This window comes from Girardinichthys multiradiatus, chromosome 14, assembly GCF_021462225.1.
Source record: "Girardinichthys multiradiatus isolate DD_20200921_A chromosome 14, DD_fGirMul_XY1, whole genome shotgun sequence".
Lineage (NCBI taxonomy): Eukaryota > Metazoa > Chordata > Actinopteri > Cyprinodontiformes > Goodeidae > Girardinichthys > Girardinichthys multiradiatus.
Window position 1 is genome coordinate 9,849,707 of NC_061807.1, and position 20,848 is coordinate 9,870,554.

General features: G+C 37.4%; 1 protein-coding gene across 1 annotated transcript; it reads left to right on the top strand.

The window, feature by feature from the left end:
- Positions 1 to 185: 185 nt before the first annotated feature.
- On the top strand, positions 186 to 13,877 carry LOC124881024 (zinc finger protein with KRAB and SCAN domains 3-like). The gene is made up of 3 exons (XM_047386509.1): positions 186 to 241; positions 8,503 to 9,117; positions 13,798 to 13,877. Exons 2-3 carry the CDS (start codon positions 8,514 to 8,516, stop codon positions 13,875 to 13,877), a joined length of 684 nt encoding a protein of 227 aa, XP_047242465.1. The 5' UTR covers positions 186 to 241; positions 8,503 to 8,513.
- Positions 13,878 to 20,848: the final 6,971 nt, after the last annotated feature.

Here is a 20,848-nt window from a genome sequence, read left to right on the forward strand (position 1 = left end):
TTTGCTTCAAATGTTCCATCTCTAGAGTTTGGATCGAAGCCGAGTTATAACTACTCAGTAACTGTTAAAGGATCTTTTGAAGAGAAGCTAACAACAAAGATGTGGAGACAGCAGCTCAAACGGTGGCAGAGTGCAGCAGTGGGAGAGATTTCCCAAACAGCTAAAGAGGACAAAGAAGATCAGCAGCGTCTCAACATCCTGGAGGCTGATTTCAACCCTAAAGTTCTGCTGCACAGATTAGGTTTGTATGTTTTCATGTCAGTTACAGTTTAGGAACATTTTAGGTGACTAATGGATTAGCTTCTTAAAGACCAAATGTTCATCATAGACTTAAAACGGTAAACGCTTCGTCACTCGGTGGGAACGACCCACGTCCGCCATTTTGAGTGGTTTGTTGTCCTTCGAGACCGATACAAGTTTGTTTAGAAACTAATTAATAGGGCTGCATGATATACCGCGGTGAAGTTAGTTTAAAGTTGGACATTGGATATTCAAGCTCCGCGGAGTTAGCGGCATCTAGCTGACGGTTGATCCGATTCAGGCACTCAGATTTCGGCTAGCTGCTCTCTGTTGCTCCCTCTTCTGACCCGCGGTGGTTCACTTAGGGACCGTCAATAAGTTTCCGAACCAAACAATCGTGGAAAATAAAAATAAATAAATTCCTTGTCTTGTGACCAATTGAAACAAAAACAATAGTAAATCATGCTACTAGATTACAACGAAACACACTCAGTTTTATTAAATTTTAAGCATTTTTATATTTTTAAGAACCACCCTATAAATGTCCTGGAGTGGCCCAGCCAGAGTCCAGACTTGAATGTGATGGAATATCTGGAGAGATCTGAAAATAGCTGTGCACAGGCCTCTCTCATCCAACCTGATGGAGCTTGAGATGTTCTGCAAAGAAAAATGGGCAAAACTGGTCTGCTAAGCTTGTGGTGTCATATTCAAAAAGCTTGAGGCTGTAACTGCTTCCAAAGGTGGATCAACAAAGTGTTTAGCAAAGGGTGTGAATGCTTATGGAAATGTGATTTCTATATATAATAAATTTGAAACGATCTCAAACCAACTTCTTCCAGATTGTCATAATGGGGTGTTGTGTGTAGAGGTTTAATGAAAGAGATTAAATTGATACCATTTTAGTCACAAGTACACCTTCTAAAAGAGAAGTATTATTAAAACTCTTCAGTAATGGATTACTGGTTTATATGGCAGATATATTGATTTTTGTGTCAGTAGGTCACATAACCTGGAAGCTAATGAAGAAAAATGCTAATTTTGAACTAAAAATAATCCTAAAAAATATAAAAATGCATAAAATGGAATAAAAATGAGTGTGACTCATTGATGTAATCTAGTAGCATGATTTACCATTGTTTTTGTTTCAAGGACAAGGAATTTATTTATTTTTATTTTCCATGATTGTTTGGTTCGGAAACTTACTTTGGTTCGTATTATGGAGATATGAAATTAGAGTTAATCCTAGTAAGAATTATATTCAAGATATCTGGAATGTTCATTTTAGATAGGAAGAATGTTATTTTAGATATCTAAAATACATATTCAGTCAAGCTAATAAATGTCAAAATTGTAGAAATTGTAAAGATTTATAGGTATCTGAAACTTAATTCTTACAAGTACAATGTCATTTTCTGAGATTCTGAAATTAAGTTTCTGCTAGCAAAAATGTAATTGAGGACATCTATAATTACAGTTCTGACTAGTAGGAATGTAATTTTGACTAGGAATAATCCTATTTTAGTGATCTACAAATGGAACAACAGAGATGTGTGCGCTTTGAATAAATGTTAAAATGGCCTGCTATACACGTCCGCCATTTTGAGTGGTTTGTTGGCCTTCGACACCGATACAAGTTTGTTTAGGAACTAATTAATAGGGCTGTACTTAATTAGGGAAACATGCGATGTGTGATAACAGTGCCTAATAGTGTGAAGACGATATGACTTGTAATATATGAACAAATACTTACAGTACATCCGGAAAGTATTCACAGCGCTTCACATTTTGTTAAGTTACAGCCTCTTTCCAAATTGTCTTTATCTCTATCTCCAAAATTCTACACAAGCTCCGTATTTGTTTGTAGAAATTTGAGGAAATAGATTATTACAATTTTGAATGAGGCTGTAATATAACAAAATGTGATGCGCTCTGAATACTTTCTGGGTTCAGTGTTTGTCTTTCTGCTCTGGGTTCATAGAAATATAACAATTAAATACATAATTTCCATTCCAACACGTCAGTTTTATTTAAAAACCTTAGGCCATTTTTCCTTGTAATGTGTTGATGAGCTTCCTTATCCGACTCTAATAAAAGGGAAACATTAGAACTTAAGCTTTATATTATTATAGTATAAGTGTGAGAAACAGCTATGAGTCATATTAATAAAGGTTATCCTTACAAGAAAATGCAACTAGACATAGCGGCTGTATTAGCATTGAAACAACAGACTGCATGATATAGTTTCTTAATGACTTCAAAACATCGTCCCCATAAACATTTTCTGATGTTCTAAATACAGAAAAACACCACTTAATATCAGTTTTTTTGAAATAACTAAATAAAAACTTAAAATACGTTGAAGAACTTTAAATAAAAGTTAACAAAACTTAAATTCAACTGCAAATCGTCCCATTGCAGTTGTTCCACATTTTCTCTACTCCCTAAGTGGTTATAAGGCTGTTGTATTACTGGAGGCAGGACTTTGCTCAGTCAAACTAGGAGAAGGGTAAGGTACTGGTCAACAACGGTATGAGCAACAATGTAAGTAAACTCAATAAACTCTTTTTAAAGTCTTAAGTGTGTGGTGAACTAAATTATAGTTTTATTTATTGTTTCTCTGTCTCTCATCCTGAGTGAATGTTTTATTAGGGCAGGTTCTTGGTTAAAAAGAAAAACCCAACATGTTCACTTTGCAAGGTTTTATGCATGTGTGCTGATGTGTTGTTATATTTCCTGACACAAAAGATGAGGCAGGAAGTGGTGCTGTCTTGAAGAAACTGCCCAATGATTTCTTTGCCTCCTTCATGGTGGCACTGGGTGGATCATTGGTCTGGGTCTCTGGATCAGTGAAACTTCTTTCCTAGAACAGAGAAAATAATATAGGGGAAATAAAAATACACTTTAATTATCATGATATACATATATCATGTCATTTGTTTTAATATATATATATTTGAATTAAAACAATAAAAATAAATTATGTGAAATTCAATTAATTGTAAGGCAGCATGCTGTCCAATACTGTATCTGCTGTTTATTTTTTTATCTGTTTAATGTCTTTTATACTGCACTACAGTATCAGTTTCATAAATGTATCTGTTTATGTACACTGTGGTCTCTCCACTCCATTCTCTCACATTAGTTTCAATACAATAACAAAAGAAAACAAAATCCTGACAAATTGAGCACTACCCTTATCAATAATATAGTAAAAATATTCATTTAAATCTATTAGAGCTATTCAAAATGATTTGATAATGTAGAACACCTTTACAGATGTGTTTTTTGCTACAGCCATTGACTTACTGATTGCAAGGTGCAGTCTGTATCCAAAAGACTGAATCTGGACCCAGTTGTTTAGTTCTGTAGCTTTCACAATGTTGGCACCATGGTCCAAGGTGATACATACTTGTTGGTCTTCTTGAAGATCCCAGCTGGACAACACCTCACGTAATCCAAGGGATATATTTTCACTGGTGTGCGACTCTGGAAAATACACAGGCTCTAGACACTGTTTCTTTTAGTTCAAAGCCTTCGGTGAGGAAGTGCACAGTAAAACTCATGTATGGTTCTGTCGTGCGACTTGACCAAAGGTCTGTAGTTCTTGCGTAGTATTCAGCTTGGCTCAGTTCAGATTTTACTGTCTTACGTCATATTTCGTACATTTGCGAAATGGCGAAATTGGAAAAGTAATTCCGTGACGGGATGTGGCATCTTCGGTCCAATGTTTTTATCAGACTGAATAAACCTTCCCAGCTCACTGTATTCATGGGCATCATGTCCTTAGCCAAATAACGTGCAATGGCCTCAGTTATGTCTTTGTGTCGCTTCGATGTTTTCTCATAAGTAGTGATACGTGGACGTCAGCTGGACTGTTGTACTCTGACTTTTCGTAAAGTTTGCAACTTTTACTTTGCTAGCGCTTGCTTTTTGAAACTCCTCATACAGGTCTTTGTGGTTGTATTGGAGGTGACAATGAAGATTCATCGTGTTTCCTCTCGTAGTTGTTACATGCATTCAGCATGCCTTGCAGAGTACCTCAGTTTGTAAAGAAATGTGCAGTTTTTTTTAACTATGAGTTCTTCGTTACTTACAGTTTCCTCACTTGTCTTGCTCTCAGCCATTGAAACTCTCACTAAAACTGCTTAGTTCTTTGCTAATCCACTCGCGTCTACATAGGGGGCTGGCATCTAATGTAAAGAGATCCATCCGAATAGCCAAACACAGTATTTGATTGGTCAAATACTCCAAGCTTTCGTGTGATTGACAAAGCGTGTTTCTTTAAGAAGAATTTATGTAAATCATAAACGTAAATATTTGAGCCAACCATTTAAAAAGCTGTACATAAGCTGCTAAGCTTTCTATGTCTAAGCATGTTTTTGCTATCTTTAGGGAAGCCGCCCTACGAATTTAACAATTCTGACCCTGACTGGGTTAAATTGCCCTTAGGTGTGGTTGTGTGCATGGTGGTTTATCTCCATCATGTTTAACTTAGTCAATGGGAGATGACACTTTCGTACTTTTTTTGCCATAGAATCTTTCCATTGATGCCATTTTAAACCAGGGTCTTTCTTATTGTTCAGTCTAGAACACTGACTTTAAATAAGGAATGTCATGCCTTCAGTGGTTTAGATGTTGTCCTGGGTTTTGTTGTGACCTATTAGATTAGTTTTTTTGGAGTACTTATCATTTTTCTTCTAGCACCAGATAAATTCCTTACCTCAGAGGACTTAATGAGCTAATTACCTCTATTAGAAATATTGGATTAGAACCAGCTCTTACCAGTAAACTCCCAAGGATTATTAGTCATTTGATTTGTTTTTTTGTTTGTTTGATTTTCTGTATCATTGTAATGCTTTTCCTCATGTACAGCGCTTTGAGTGCCTTATTGCAGGAAAATGAAAAGTAAAAAAACTTGACTATCTTTGGTAGGCAGGTTACTCCTGGAAAGGTTCCCTGTTGTTCCACATTGTCTCTTTTTATGGAAGATGGCTCTTACGGTGGTTATCTGGATTCCCAAACCTTTTGAAACGTCTGTAACCCTTTCCAGACGCATAGATTTCAATGACTTTGTTATGAACCAGGATCAACGTGTTTTTCATATTCTAGGAGTATGCTCTTTTCACAGCGTTCCATTGGAAACAGGTTTTTCTACCAGCATTATGAAGCAGTGAGTAACATTCAAGGGAAGGAACAACAAGGCTGGGAGACAGGAACATAGCACAGATTTCTGCCATGGCAACCATGGGAGCCAGCAGCCAGACCATAAAGGCAATATTGGCTTTTATTTTTTTCCTAAACATAAAGTTTCTCAGGTAATGAAGTGCATCGTTTCACAGAGGATGTTGGTATTTATGTTTGGTTAAAATCAAACATCTGACATCCAAAGGTTTCTTTATCAAATTAAAACAATCAACGATATGTTTTCAGAAAACTGTAGTAGGACTTAGTGTCATGATTTGTAATCGGCCATGTTGCTCAGCTTAGCACAACTGTCTGATCATTTCACTCACCTGTTTCGCCAGTATTTCTACCAGTTTCTCCTCCGATGCCAGAACATTTCTTTGCCTTGCCGCAGTGTTCATGATAAACCTATTGTGTATGGACCAGTTTCCGATGCTACATCTATGATTCTTGCTAAACACTTGTTGGACCAAGCCTTCCATGTATGCTCTTTTGCCTGCCTGTTCGTACCTCTTCATCTTGCCTCATGTCTTCTCCCTCCTCTGTTTATGAACCTATTCTGAAGACCATTGCAGTTGAAAACATTACAAATTGGGGAAAAACTGTACCTGCTTTTTCCAGGTCTTTCTTAGGCTTTCTGTGAGTGCTCCTTGACTCTTGGACAACTTGTTTGATTATTCTTTTGACTCCTTTGTCAGAATTCAGTTTTATTTATATAGCGCCAATTCATAACACACGTCATCTTAAGGCACTTTACAAAGTCAATTAAATCAAATTATACAGATTTCAAGTCAGGTACATGTATTTCAATTAATCATGACAGTGCAGTTGTGGAATTTTCTTATCAAAGTGGGTAGAAGTTGACTCACAAGAAGATAAAATCTGGACTTTGTCTTTATACATTTTATTCAAAGGCATTCAGCATTTGAATGACTCTGTCACTGAGGTTAGTCAGTTAAGCAGAGCCCCGATCAACATTTACACACAGTATTTATACCAGAACATGACAGTGTTATCTCAACTTCAAAGAGTCTCGGGTTCAGAAGTGACAGAGTTATCTAGGAACCCATCTGTACTTCCCGAGACATTCCCCTAAAGCATGAGTTTTAACCATTAAACTTCTGATAATGGCTTTACAGCTTCCTCCCAGATGCTCAGAAACACAGATGCTCAGAGGAGTGAGGTAACCCAAAGGTCATACACTTTGAAACATTTACTACAAGAATTTCCATCACAGCTCCTTGACTCTTGGACAACTTGTTTAATTATTCTTTTGACTCCTTTGTCAGAATTCAGTTTTATTTATATAGTGCCATTTCATAACAAATGTCATCTTAAGGCACTTTACAAAGTCAATTCAATCAAATCATACAGATTTCAAGTCAGGTACATATATTTCAATTAATCCTGTCATTCCTGATGTTTTGGATCAGCTGAAGGTTTACAATACTCCAGCCTTGAAGTAACAAATGCATGGACTAATTTTTCATCGTCACTCGTGAGTTGGGTATTTCTAATTTTGGCAATGAAAGAAGGAAGTCCTAGAAACCTGTTTTAATATGGGATTTAAATGACATGTCCTAGTCGAAAATAGCACCAAGATTTTTTACTTTATTACCGGAGGTCAATTTAATGCCATCGTTAAGTGATTGACTAAGCAGTTTCTTTTTCAAAGATTCGGGTCCAAAGACGACAACTTCCGTCTTGTCTAGATTTAGTAGCAGAAAATTTAAAATCATCCAAGTTTTTATGACTTCAAGACATGATTGTAGTCTAACTGGTTGGGCTCATCAGGATTCATGGATAAGTAAAGCTGAGTATCATCAGCATAACAGGAATATGTTATCCTATGCTGCCTGATAATTTGACCTATTGAAAGCATATATATAGTAAATAGAATTGGCCCAAGTACTGAACCCTGTGGTACTCCACAATTAACCCTGGAGTTTAAAGATGATTTATCATTTACATGAACAAACTGGAATCTGTCAGACAGATAAGATTTAAACCAGCCTAGCGCTGTTCCCCTGATCCCTACAGAATATTCCAGCCTTTTTAAGAGATTATGATCGACTGGATCAAATGCAGCACTGAGAACTAACAGAACCAGAACAGACACAAGTCCATTATCTGAGGCCATAAGAATATCATTAGTGAGTTTCAGCAGAGCTGTTTCAGTGCTATGATGAGCTCTGAAACCTGACTGAAACTCTTCAAACAGGTCATTGCTGTGTAAATGTTCACACATTTGATTAGCAACTATTTTCTCAAGAATTTTAGATAAGAATGGAAGATTGGATATAGGTCTGTAATTTTTCCAGTCATCTCGATCAAGCGAAGGTTTCTTAAGTAAAGGTTTAATTACAGCTACCTTAAACCAGAAGACCAGACTACTTTCTAGTGGCACCTGACTTTGACTGGTCTACGGTGAAATTGTCCTTTCCACTTCAGGATTATTGTTGCAGCAGCGCTCACTGGAACAGTCAGAAGTTTAGAAATGCAGCTGTAATCATTGCCATTAGTATTTTTTGCAATAGGAAGACCTTTTTGTGAAGGTCTCTTTGCTTTTACCAGTTTTATCCCTCTTTCTTTGTGGAATAATTGGCTTTAATTTCTTATTATATGAGGAGTATTTGATAGTTGCCAACATCTGGTATGAATTCTATGTCATTGTTTTTACAATTTACAATTTATATTAAACTGAGAAAAGGTTGACATGTTGATTGCTTATTATACCTGCTTTAAAACTTGATTATTCCACATAGAAACTAGTTAAAAAGATTAATTATGCGGCACACTGTAAACAATCGTAGACGAGCAAGATGGAGACAAAAAAGACTAAAATGGTTTCAGTATATGGTTGTTGAGAATAAGTGAACAGATCATGACATAAATCAATAGACATAAGAAGCAACAATGCAAAATAAAAGTATAAGAATAAATGGTAATTAAATCAAATAATTTAATGTAACCAAAGTACCTAAATATATCTTTATTAAAAAGTCACTCAGTCCAGCCTGAAGTTAAAAAACTTTCTAATAATCATGATGTTCATTCATGTTTCATTGTTTCCTGCAGATGTTAAGCAGATGCTGATGGTTAAAGAAGCAGCTCCTGTAAAGCACAGACCTTGTGCTGGCCTACATGACCCAAAGCCCCACCACATAAAGAAGGAACAGGAGGAGGTCTACACCAGTCTGGGGGGAGAGCAGCTCAATGGGAAGGAGGAGATTGATGCCATCAGGTTTCCAGTCACTGCTACTCCCATAAAGAGTGAGGATGATGAACAGTCCCCTCTGCTCTCACAGCTTTATCAAGACCAAATTAAAGGCAGAGCGCTTCCAGAAGACATCGATGGAGGACAAGAATCCATCAGGATACAAGATCAGGGAGATGGTTCCTTTTCCTCAGAAACTGAAGACATTGAGAAGGATGAAAAGGCCGACATTAACAAACCTTTTAGCTTCCCTGAGTTTGCTGAACAATTTGTTCACCGTGGCTTTCTTCAGAAAGACAGGAAAAATTCAGAAATAGGATCTTTAAGCTCGCTGGATAGGAAGAACTGTTTCACAGAGAAGAAAAATGTGGAATCGCCAAAGAAAGTCCAGACAGGAGTGAAGTTTAGCTGTGAAGACTGTGGTAAAACCTTTATTGGAAAAGGACCTTTAAACACACACATGAGCATCCACACTGGTGAGAAACCTTTCTGTTGTGATCTATGTGGACACAGATTTACTGAAAAAGGAAGTTTAAACACACACATGAGAATCCACTCTGGACAGAAACCTTTCTGTTGTGATCTATGTGGAAAAGGATTTAGCTTAAAAGGACATTTAAATAGACACATGAGCATCCACACTGGACAGAAACCTTTCTGTTGTGATCTATGTGGACACAGATTTACTGAAAAAGGAAGTTTAAACACACACACGAGAATCCACACTGGACAGAAACCTTTCTGTTGTGATCTATGTGGAAAAAGATTTAGCCGAAAAGGACATTTAAACACACACATGAGCATCCACACTGGACAGAAACCTTTCTGTTGTGATCTATGTGGACAAAGATTTAGCCAAAAAGGACATTTAAACACACACATGAGCATCCACACTGGACAGAAACCTTTCTGTTGTGATCTATGTGGACAAAGATTTGGCCATAAATCAAGTTTAAGCAAACACATGAGAATTCACACAGGACAGAAACCTTTCTGTTGTGATCTATGTGGACAAAGATTTGGCCATAAATCAAGTTTAAACACACACATGAGAATCCACACTGGTCAGAAACCTTTCTGTTGTGATCTATGTGGACAAAGATTTAGCCATAAATCAAATTTAAACAAACACATGAGAATCCACACTAGAGAGGAAAATGGCTAAGGTTTGAAGGCTCAAACAGATCACGGTCGCTGTAAAATTTGTGATGTGAAGTGCAAGGCCAGTGGACAATTTGGACAATTTTGGTCAGCCTCAGATATTTGGCTACAACTCCTGCAATCAGCACCGTTAACACGCCTGCTAATGGATGCAATTTATGCATTAAATTTGTGTGTTAAATTTGTGCCTTATTCAAACTAAAACTGCGTAGTTAATGGTTTTCATGTTGAAGAAATGTTTGAAATATCTGAGATGTTACAATACAAACGGCTGGATGTTGTTTTGATATATTCAATAAAGTTTATATATTGAGAAATACATACACTATTAGTCAAAAGTTTTAGATACACTTTCTCACTTAATGGGTCTCTTTATTTTCATGACTATTTACATTGTAGATTCTCACTAAAGGCAACAAGACTTTGAAGGAACATAAAAACGCCAGTAACTGTCCACTGTCTCTACATGTTCATCCAGGAGGAGTGAATGCTGCAAGTCACTGACTGGATGCAATCTGCTGGGTTTCCTTAGACAGAAAAACTTTTTATCCAATTTAAATAAATAACTGAATCTGACTGCACTGTTCAATGATTAGGATTAATTGGAATGTATGAACCTGACTTTGTGAAGTGCCTTGAGACAACATGTGTTGTGAATTGGCGCTATATAAATAAACTGAATTGAAAACATAGTTTAGGTTATTTTACAATTTCTATCAAATTAAAATTGTCCTACAAATACCTACAAATTCTCTCCTCAAAATTCTTCTTGTTCATATTTCTGACACTTCAATGTTACATGTTCTATTGTTTCCTCACCACAATGATCACATTTTCCTGTATTATGTTTCTTTATCTTAAACAAATCTGCCACTCTTTCTTGATTTTCTGTTTAATGATATTTCTCGCCTCTGACGTAAATAAATCCATATGTGTTCATTCACAGTTTTGATGCCTTTAGTGAGAATCTACATACAATGGAAATTGTTATAAACCTAAAAAACATTGAAAGAGAAAGTGGTTCTACAGTCAATAGAAATTGCTCCTATGACACGACTGCACGTCGTTTTTATGCCAACAGCAGCCTTTTTTGTATAATATAGGTGATGCAGAAAATCATTCAAAAGCAACTGTTTGTCATGCTGTCATGAATGTTGCTGTTGTTCTTAAACTGTTACTGTACAGCAGAGGTGTCCATGGTGTCAACTGCAAACATTCAGTGAAGTCAGGTTGTCCTCCTTAGCAGAGTGTTGCGTGACCCTACCTGCCACACAGGACACCAGGGTTTAATTCTGTGTACAAAGTGTAATTGTGGTTTATGTCATCAGACATACATAGCTTAGGTTTAGTTAAAGTTTAACTGTGATTCTAGATGGGAGCCTCCACCACTCACTAACACACAGACACACAAGAATAATGAAAGAAGAATTTCACAGAACTGCAGGAATCAGTGAAAGCAGTAATTTAGTTGGTATCACATTTTGAGACTTCAATCATTATCTATTGATATATTTCTGGGTTTCCAGGCATCATTCACTGCATACATGGCAGTTACATTCACTGCTCCTTCACTGAATGAAGGAGATTGTTTTATTTGTTTTATATTATATTGCACAGTTTATCATCTGCTCAACAAGTGTTAACATTGATTCTGTCATCTGACTATGCTGCACCTCTCATTTAATTAATCTGAGTATGCTTTGTTGATAACTACACAGTTTGTTTAAATGTAAATTTAATGTTTCGTGGTTTTATTCTCCTTTACTATACAGCCTCTTCTTCTTCTGGTATTTTTTGCAAATAACTTTGAGGTGTGCATTACCGCCACCGACTGGTATGGAGTGTGGTTCTTCATGGTTTTAAATGTACTTATTTACTGTTACAATAATCAAATTCTTTTTATTAATTTAGTTTTTTAGAAAAATCTAACTATGATTTGAAAATGTCTGCTACCTAAACTTCTTTGCAATGTATCTATCAAATTAAAATGGTCTTTAATACCTAAAAATTATTTCCTCAAAATTGTTCTTGTTCATATTTCTGACACTTCAATGTTACATGTTCTATTGTTTCCTCCTCTCCACAATGATCACATTTTTCTGTATTATGTTTCTTTATCTTAAACAATGTAGAATTAAGTCCTTTATGTCCAAATCTTAATCTTGTAATTAACCTTTCCTCTTTTCTGCTCCTTCTTCCAGTTCTTACTTCTTCTACTATCTTGTTGATTCTATAAAACCATCTTCCTTTCCTTCCTTCATCCCACCTTTTCTGCCACTCTTTCCTGATTTTCTGCTCAATGATATTTCTCGCCTCTGACCTACTAATATTAATGTGGTTTTGTGTTGCCTTCTTTGCCATCCCGTCTGCCATCTCATTCCCTCCAACTCCTACATGTGCTGGTACCCATAAAGACAATAATATTAATCCCATCCTTTGTATTCTGAATGAAGTATGTTTTATTTCCAACAAAATGTCTGGCCTACCAAGATGGCGCCGACGATGGCAGCCTCGGAGCTTCGCTCTCTCTTTGTTTTTGTTTTTTGTGTGTTTTTATGTCTTTCGAGCCACAGTACTGTGGTGTCATTCAGTAGAGAGGAACTTCTCAACATCAGAGTCCTCTCTTGGGTTTTTGTCACCATCTTTCATCGATCCGAGGTTCACTGAGCTCCTGACGAGCGGAGCTGCGACTATACGCGATTCTGCGCCGGATGCGTCGAAGGGGAAAGCGTGCTGCCGCGCTGGTAAAGCTCCACAAAAGAGGACTTCGCACACCCCTGCCTTCAATCCACCTGGCAAACGTCCGCTCTCTAAACAACAAGATGGACGAGCTGCTTCTTCTCATTGGTAAAAACACGGACCTCCGCGGATCTTCCTCAGGCAACTCAAGAAGTACAACCTTCCACAGGAACTGCTGGTCATCTTCTCCACTGCCATCATTCAGTCTGTCCTGTCTTCATCCATATCAGTGTGGTTTGGCTCATCCACAAAACAGGACAGGTCCAGACTGCAACGAATGATCAGGACTGCAGAGAGAATAATCAGGGCTGACCTTCCCTCTATCCAGGACATATACAGGTCTAGGGTCAAGAAAAGAGCTGCTAAAATCTCTGCAGACCCCACACACCCTGCACATAAACTGTTCAGAGCTTTACCTTCAGGCCGCCGCTACAGAGCACTGTTCACTAAAACCAGCCGCCACAGAGACAGTTTCTTCCCCCAGGCTGTTTCTCTGTTGTACATTCAATAGAGTACCAAACAACAGCATACAGATGTTGCAAATACACCTTTTTATTTATATATGTGTATATTTGTACATTGTAAATATGTATATTCTGTAATGCAAAAACAAAAACCAGAGAGCAAAATGTACCGGAGTCAAATTCGTTGTTTGTATGTACGAACTTGGCAATAAGGCTGATTCTGACTCTGATTATTCATAGTTTTACTTTAGAAATCTTTCACCCCTCTGTGATTTTTTATTTTTTGACCTTTACCAGGACATACTCCTTCAAGCTTTAACCCAATAAATAGAATTTGTATTATTTCTTTATTACGTTCCCACTGTTGAAGTAACCCAGCCCACTCAAAAATGTATGAAACAGGTTCCACATAATTGTACTTTGTTAGTTGAAAGCAAAAAGATGAGTTAATCTTACCTTTTGACGTTATGGTTTCTGGAATAAATGAGTTAATTCCACCAGCACATTTTTGTTGTGTTGGCTGAAAATGAAATGTCAAGTCAAAAGATATCCAATCGAACCTATTTGTATGTTCTTCTTCAGGTGTTTTCTGATTTCTCTGAGGTTTCCTTCGGGAGGACGTCTCTCCCTCCCTGCAATATGATCTGCTTACCTTTAGTTTTGCCCTCATCCAGAGCTCCATTTGTTTCTCCTGTTGGTTCTTTGGTTAGAGCCTCCTGTGTGTTATGAGACAAAAACTTCACAGCAGATTAAAATCTTTGAGCATGTCAGCTGTTCTCTCTGTGAATCCAGACTGGGTTCACACCCCACTGAAGAGAGGCGGTGAAAGGTCAGGGCATGGGTCTTCCTGTCAGCAGCTCATGGGGAGTTAAACCTATGAGCTCAGTGGGTGATGATCTCATGTAAAACATCACCAAGGGCAGCGCATCCACCCACTTCATTTTTGTATCAGCACAAACTTTAGCCAATCGATTTTTTGATTGTGTGATTATCTCTCTCAGCCGACCTGGTGAAAGTGTCAAGCACATCTCTACATCCTTTCACTCTGTTGTCAGAACCCATAAAATTAATAATAGTTTCCTTTAGGGCTTGTTGGGAACAGGAAATGCTCCAAAACCTGTTTTCATGAAAATCTTATATGTAGATAATATAACAGAGTCATCTTCTCACCTTTAACCAAGAATCACATTTATATTGTAACCCAGTTAGTTGCTACTTTATTGTCTGTTAACTAGTAGCCAAAGTTAGATATGTTCAAACTGTTATTTTCCATAATTTCTGAAATCATCCCCAGAACAAAGTATATCATTTACCATGAAGGTGTCCAGTGTTTTGGACAACCTACTTTTCAAGCTTTCGTTGTCCGATGAGCTAACCCCTCCCTCCTACTTCCCCATGTCTAAAGGGATTGCTCAATCCAGCTCTCCATCTAATGGGTCCGGACTTCCCTAAATCTGAAAGATCTTACTAAGCAGGTTTACTGAAAGTTCTGTTTAAGCTGGTGTCGAGAAATGACTCGCCTAGCCTCTGACAGCCTTCATACAAAAGTCTCGCCCTTCTTCAACTGGAGGTCCGGGCAACTGAGTAGCCTATCACAGTCATCCACACCTTTGACAGTCACTTTTGTTCACAGCTGCTCATTCCCTAATTTACAACTGGCTCTTGGTATATGGGCTAGGTTAATTTTAGTAGCTCAGCACGAGTCCCAAGGGCGCTGTTTTAACAAACTTGACTAAGGCAACATATAAAAACCTCCTAAAATATCTTAGAACCAGGCAACAAGACTTTTTACCACCAATGAAAAACCAACAATACAGTGACTCAAATAATTGAATATCCACAAATTAACTAGAATTTTATATGCTTTCTTTAATTAGTAATGCTTTTGCAGGGGTCAGTAACAGCTTCAATTCGGCAACATGTAATAATTTCAATAATAGAAATGAATCAATCAACTCAACCTGTCTTTCTCTGATGCTGAAACTAGTGGGTTTGGAGAGGCTTTGAAGACGGAGGCTCATCCATGCACCTGATGGAGAAGTTTCTTCTGGTAACAACGAGTGGTTTCTTGAAGGGAATATGACTTAATCTTCAGTTTTCTTCCTTTAAGTGGCAGGTACTGATGCTCCAGGCTTCAATGGTTAAACAGGATCTTTGTTGTCATATGTCTCAGAGGACAGTAGTTTCCAGAGGCTGAAGAGTTGAAGGAAACCCGGAGACATAAATAAGGTTGGTTCAGGACTTCCAGAAGCCTGAAACTTAGAGCAATCAGTTGTTCACCAATCAAGTTCACTTCTGTTGTCTGGATAAAAAGGCTTTAGATGAAATCAGATTCTTAATCTTGAGGCACAGTCCTTCTAAGGCAAACGGGTTGATCCTCTATTTAATGCAGTCGATCAGCTGGGCTGTGTCTCTGGTCCTCTGATTCATCTGTAGCGTCTCTCCGATCTTGTTCGCTGGTCTTCTGCGAGGAAAACAACCAACTAGTTCCTCTATTCTTGCCCATTTTATAGAGCATTTCCACCAAACCCTTTGTGCTCATTGGCCAGTGGTTGTTGCCATGGTTGTCCCATTGGTCACCCATGACATAAGGTGATCTTTTTTATTTTCTGGAATTTCCCTCGTGTCCATATCAGACATGCCATCATCACCTCAGTCCTGAGCTTTCTGCTGGCCTCTTCTTTGCCCTGCGCCCCCGGATCAGTCATCAGTCTTGTGCTATAAGCTGCAGCTCTCACCTCCCCAATCCCCGAACATCTGCTCTATTCCTGTCTCACTCAACGTTACACTTCCTCTTAAACAGAGGCTTTAATTCTTACATTGGTGCTGCTCAAACCTTTAGTTACAGCCTTTACAGTTTAAAACCATTACTTAAACTTCATCCTTTTTATTCATACACCACACAACATTATCTCTTTCATATATAGCTGATTGAGAATTTCTAAACCTTAATGTTTTTTATTTTAATTATCAGTTCTCGATCATATTTCAATCATATATCTTTTAACTTGATAATCAAAGATTACTAATTTAATTTAATACACATGAAAGAATGTAATTATTGCATGGATTACACAAAAGGATATTTATTGTAGTTTTTATGGATTTAACTAGCAGTTAATGAATGTTGCACGGAATACATGGAAAGATCTCACCTTATTTTGACAAAGCACATTGATAATTTGATTATATCTACCTAAATTAGACCTTTAGGGTCCTTCCCCGTAACCTCTATCCCCAATACTAGATAAAAGTAATTTGCATATTCTGTACACCCTTAATCATAGCATTATTTAGTTATTCATTCCTGTTAAACATTTGATTACAATACACAGTCACTTTTTCCCCAATATATCATTTCCATTTTTTCCATCCTATGATGATTATTATTATTTCTTTTTGTTTTCTCTGAAGTCTAAAGGTTAGTCAGACAAACATTTGAGACAAACATTGAAACAGAAATTTAGACAAACACTTAAGACACACAACACGTCGGCTTCAGCCTCCTCTCTTTAAGAAGATTGGGCGGCCAAATATTTGACCATCAAATTATTCAACCTGAACCCTATAGCAGAATGACAAGTTCTGTTTGGTTCTGTTCCCATCCCAAAGAGAATTTAGATCCAATTTCACCTCAAGAAAATTCATAAGAAATTTAAGTTTTCACCCTCTGAAACTAAAACCCAGAAAATTGTTCCAACTTGTGAGCATCTGAACACATATAGGGAATACTGACATTAGAGAAAAACAAATGAAAAATAAAACATGGTGCACTCTAAAACGTTCATTAGTTGTCCGAACACAACTATGAATCAAAACCCAAAACAATAATGAGCTCACAGAAACTAAAACATTTGATTCATGAACTTTTCACTCATGTGGCCCACATCATTCATCATTCATATCTTGGGCCTTCATTCATTCCCGTCACACTCTTCTCAACCACACGTTTTCAACCCTCAAACACAATCTTTAGATTCCTATTGTTCCTGAACCCCAGAGATCTCATGTTCTACATAATAATGTGAAAATGGACCCATTTGTCAGGCTGGTCCCAGCCACCTTTTCGGGTCTTCTTCACCTAGGAGAAAAATATATATTTAGGGTTATCTCTCACATCATCAGGCAATATAGTGGGACGACTTTTCATTAACCTTTCCAGAGAAATCATGAGTATTGTGACCAGCAATGTCTGAAAATAATTTGATCATAAAGCCATCCCAGTACAACAAATTAACACAAACAAGAAATCACAAACTTGGGTAGTGAAATCAGCATTTTTCTTTCTTTCATCATCTTAATTTCACAAAACATAATCATATTTGTACATTGTTATTTCCATTATTATTATTATATACAAAGAAGACAAAAATAAACAACATTGCAGTCTTGCTGTGTACCAGCTTATGAAGGAATAAAAGAAGACAAAAAGCAAATAGATTAGTTATAAACAGAATCATTTTGTTCAGAAAAAGGAAAGGATAGCCTACCTTTGTAGCACCTGGTGGTCTGACACAAACACTATGGATACTTGGCCTCTCATCTCCCTTTCAAGCAGGCGGTCCATAGCCAGGACTGCTTCCCCAGACTTAAAACTCAAAATTCAAATTAGTTTCAGAAAAGTAATCAGAAAACAATTTACATTAAATGTATCCTGCCACATATACCCTAATTTTCACATAACATGAAACAGACATTCTTTTCACAAAAACAGACAGACAAAATGGACAGACAATGGCCACATAAAAAGTTTGATTACCCTGTAAATACAGCATTTTAGAGTGGAACCACTTTGTGTCACTTAATGTTTACAAATGATTTCTTACCCTTTTCTGGTGACTCGACAATTATTTTCGGGACCCAAACAAGCTCCATCAAATGGTTGTTTTAACTTGTTAAATCATCTTTGTGGTTGAAACTTGCTAATATGTTTCTCCTCCCTGACTCCAAGCATTGCTCCTATAGAGAACAAGATGGGAGCTCATTTTCTAGTGACGTCTCAGTCATTCTCACTTCACACACACTTTCACACACTCTGGCCAACCAGGCCACCAGCACTGTTTCCTGGTCCAAATGAGAGCTTATTTTGTTATCTCTCAGACACCAAAAATTATTCACAGTAGAGTTTATTCAGTGAGTTGGGGTCTGTTAGCTTAGCATGTAGCAGTCACAGACCGTCAGTGTAATGTGTCCTCCGTCACCTCCGTCAGCTCACTGTTATCGACTCACACACATTCACACTGGTCAGTTTTTCCCCATGGCTGTCATGAGTGTCCGCTTGATGTTTTTAATGATTTTATGTTTTTATAATGTAAAGCACTTTGAATTGCCATACTGCTGAAATGTGCTATACAAATACATTTTTACTTACTTACTCACTTCTCTGTCAGAGCAATTTTTATTTGCAAAGATGTGAATATAATTTTCTTTTTATATTCTTATAATACACATAATTTACTCATAATCCTTTTTGTTTCCACTAGGTCTGTTTTGAACGCTTCAATTCTTTTTTATTCCACCCAGAATCAATAAGGTGGTGTTAGTGGGGTCCACCTTAAAGGTGTTGTTTGTCCCATTCGTCCAGTCTGAAGAAGTGATGTTATCATTGTCAGGTCAGTCAGGTTCACAGGTCAGTCAGAACCTTGGTCTTTTGGTCTTGGGTCGTTTGGTCTTTTGGTCTGTGAGCAGTATAATGTTTCATAGATCCAGCCTATGATCAGTCAGCAAACCTTCCACACACTGTGATGTTATTTCTGCGGTAGGTGAAGTTGTTAGTATCTCAAGTAGACTGACATATACTGTTGCAGTTGGAGATGATCTCAGATTAAATAAACATAGTTAGAGCTTCAATCCAGGTTAATTTTGTGTCTGCAGACTTTAGCCAATTTTTCTTTTTGTATGCATAGTTCTGTTAGCTCTCCATACTAACCCATGAGATGCTGGTTTGAAAATCTGCACCAATTAACGTTTTACTCCCATTCATCTTTTAACTTCCCCTGGATCTTTATTGGAGAAAATGAGTGCCATCGTCAGATCTCATGATTTCAGGCACTCCCATGGTGTGATTTCCTGGTCTTTCCCTTTTTAAAAGGAACGTTTTCCTTCAGTTTTGTGTTCGGCTCCCATGTTAGTGAAATCAATCATTATTTGCTTCCATGGAGCACTGTGGACTGGAACGCAGCCCAGTCCTGCTTTTAATAAAACCTTTTGATCAAACTAATTGCAGATTTGACACGGTTGCACAAAATATGCTGTGACATTTTTCTAATTATCCTTCAATTTATGACTTTTGAGAAATGGGACCTGTTGCTTTGAACCAGCACAGAGACCTCTGCTGTTTTCCTACTTCCCCCTGTTGAGAGAGAAAAGGTTATCATATCTAAGGTTCTACTTCTAGAGAATCACATAAACGTCTGGTGGGCCGGTTTTGGCCCGCGGGCCTTGAATTTGTCACATGCAGGGTAGAGTTACAATCTTTATCAGAGCTTTCAGCAGAGACAGGCTTCTGCTGTTTGCAGCAGTTTTACCTTTGTCTTCAGGCAGCTGCATGTCTGTGTCAAGTTTAATGCTGCAGTCATTTCACAGAGCTGAGGAGAGAATTGAACTTCTCTCAAAAGAGGAAAAATCAAAAATGCACACAATCTGGGTCAATATGGAGGTAAATTTGTCTCAATATTATTCAATCAAACAAAAAACTGATCTCAATAAAAAGAAAAACTAATCTCAATCAAAAAAATAAATTGTGATCAAAACTTTCAGAGTTGTAACAATTTTTTTTTTAATGGAATATTTTATTTTGAGGAGAAAAAACTTTTTTTGATTATAATGACAAATTTTTCTCACGAAGAGAAAAAACTTATTTGCAAAACATAAAGTGTTATTTGCGCATGTCAATAATCTTTGGTTACGACTCTCTTTTGGTTTTGACGCTCTCTGTTTTTGGTTGAACTCAAAGAATTTTGAGTGTTGGGAACATGAACATCCTGGGCGGGGCCTAAAGACGAACGATATAAAACGTTTCCCTATTGGTTAGCGCTGACTATCTGAACTTCTGCTCTAACTGCAGGGCTTGCCGTGTCGCTTCAGTGAGGAGGCATCAACTGTACAGAAGAAAACTGTGGTCAAGTGAGCCGACAGTCAGAAATACGCGGTCACGCCAGCCGACACTAGCTCTCTCTTAAAGATTAGCGTCGCGCATACAAGGTGCATTATGGTAATGGAGCAGAAAGGACCCGATCCTGGCAACGGTTGAGAAAATAAGAGGAAAACAGAAAAGTAACCTTCAGAACATTTATATTAATTACATTTTTACAACTTTCACATTCATGTTTTATGTAAAAGAATAAATATTCAATATTTTATTGTACAGTTTTGGAGAAATACCTTGTCAAAGTACCTCAAAATGCTCAACCATTATATGCATTTGTCCCACTTTCAGGAATTTGTTTCTCCAAAACCACGAGAGGCGACAGCACAATCTCTTCAGATTATATTAGATGGTCATCTATATTATAACCAGAATAAATATTCCATAATCTTACTGTACAGTTTTGTAGAAATACCTTGTCAAAGTACCTCAGAATGCTTAACCAGTATATGCTTTTGCCTAACTTTCAGGAATTTATTTCTCCTACCAACAGAAACAAACACTAAATGCTGCAGAATATATGAAATCCATCAGAAAAAACATCAGATCTCTTTTCAGCACAGTTGATCTGTTATGAATTAGTGGCTCTGTAGTTCTTCTTGTCTCATTGCGTGGCTGGAGTTTAAATTAACTGGATAAGAAGAGTGTGGGCAAGGTCCTGCTTAATTTGAGAAAAGGCCATTTTAGACGGTGTAA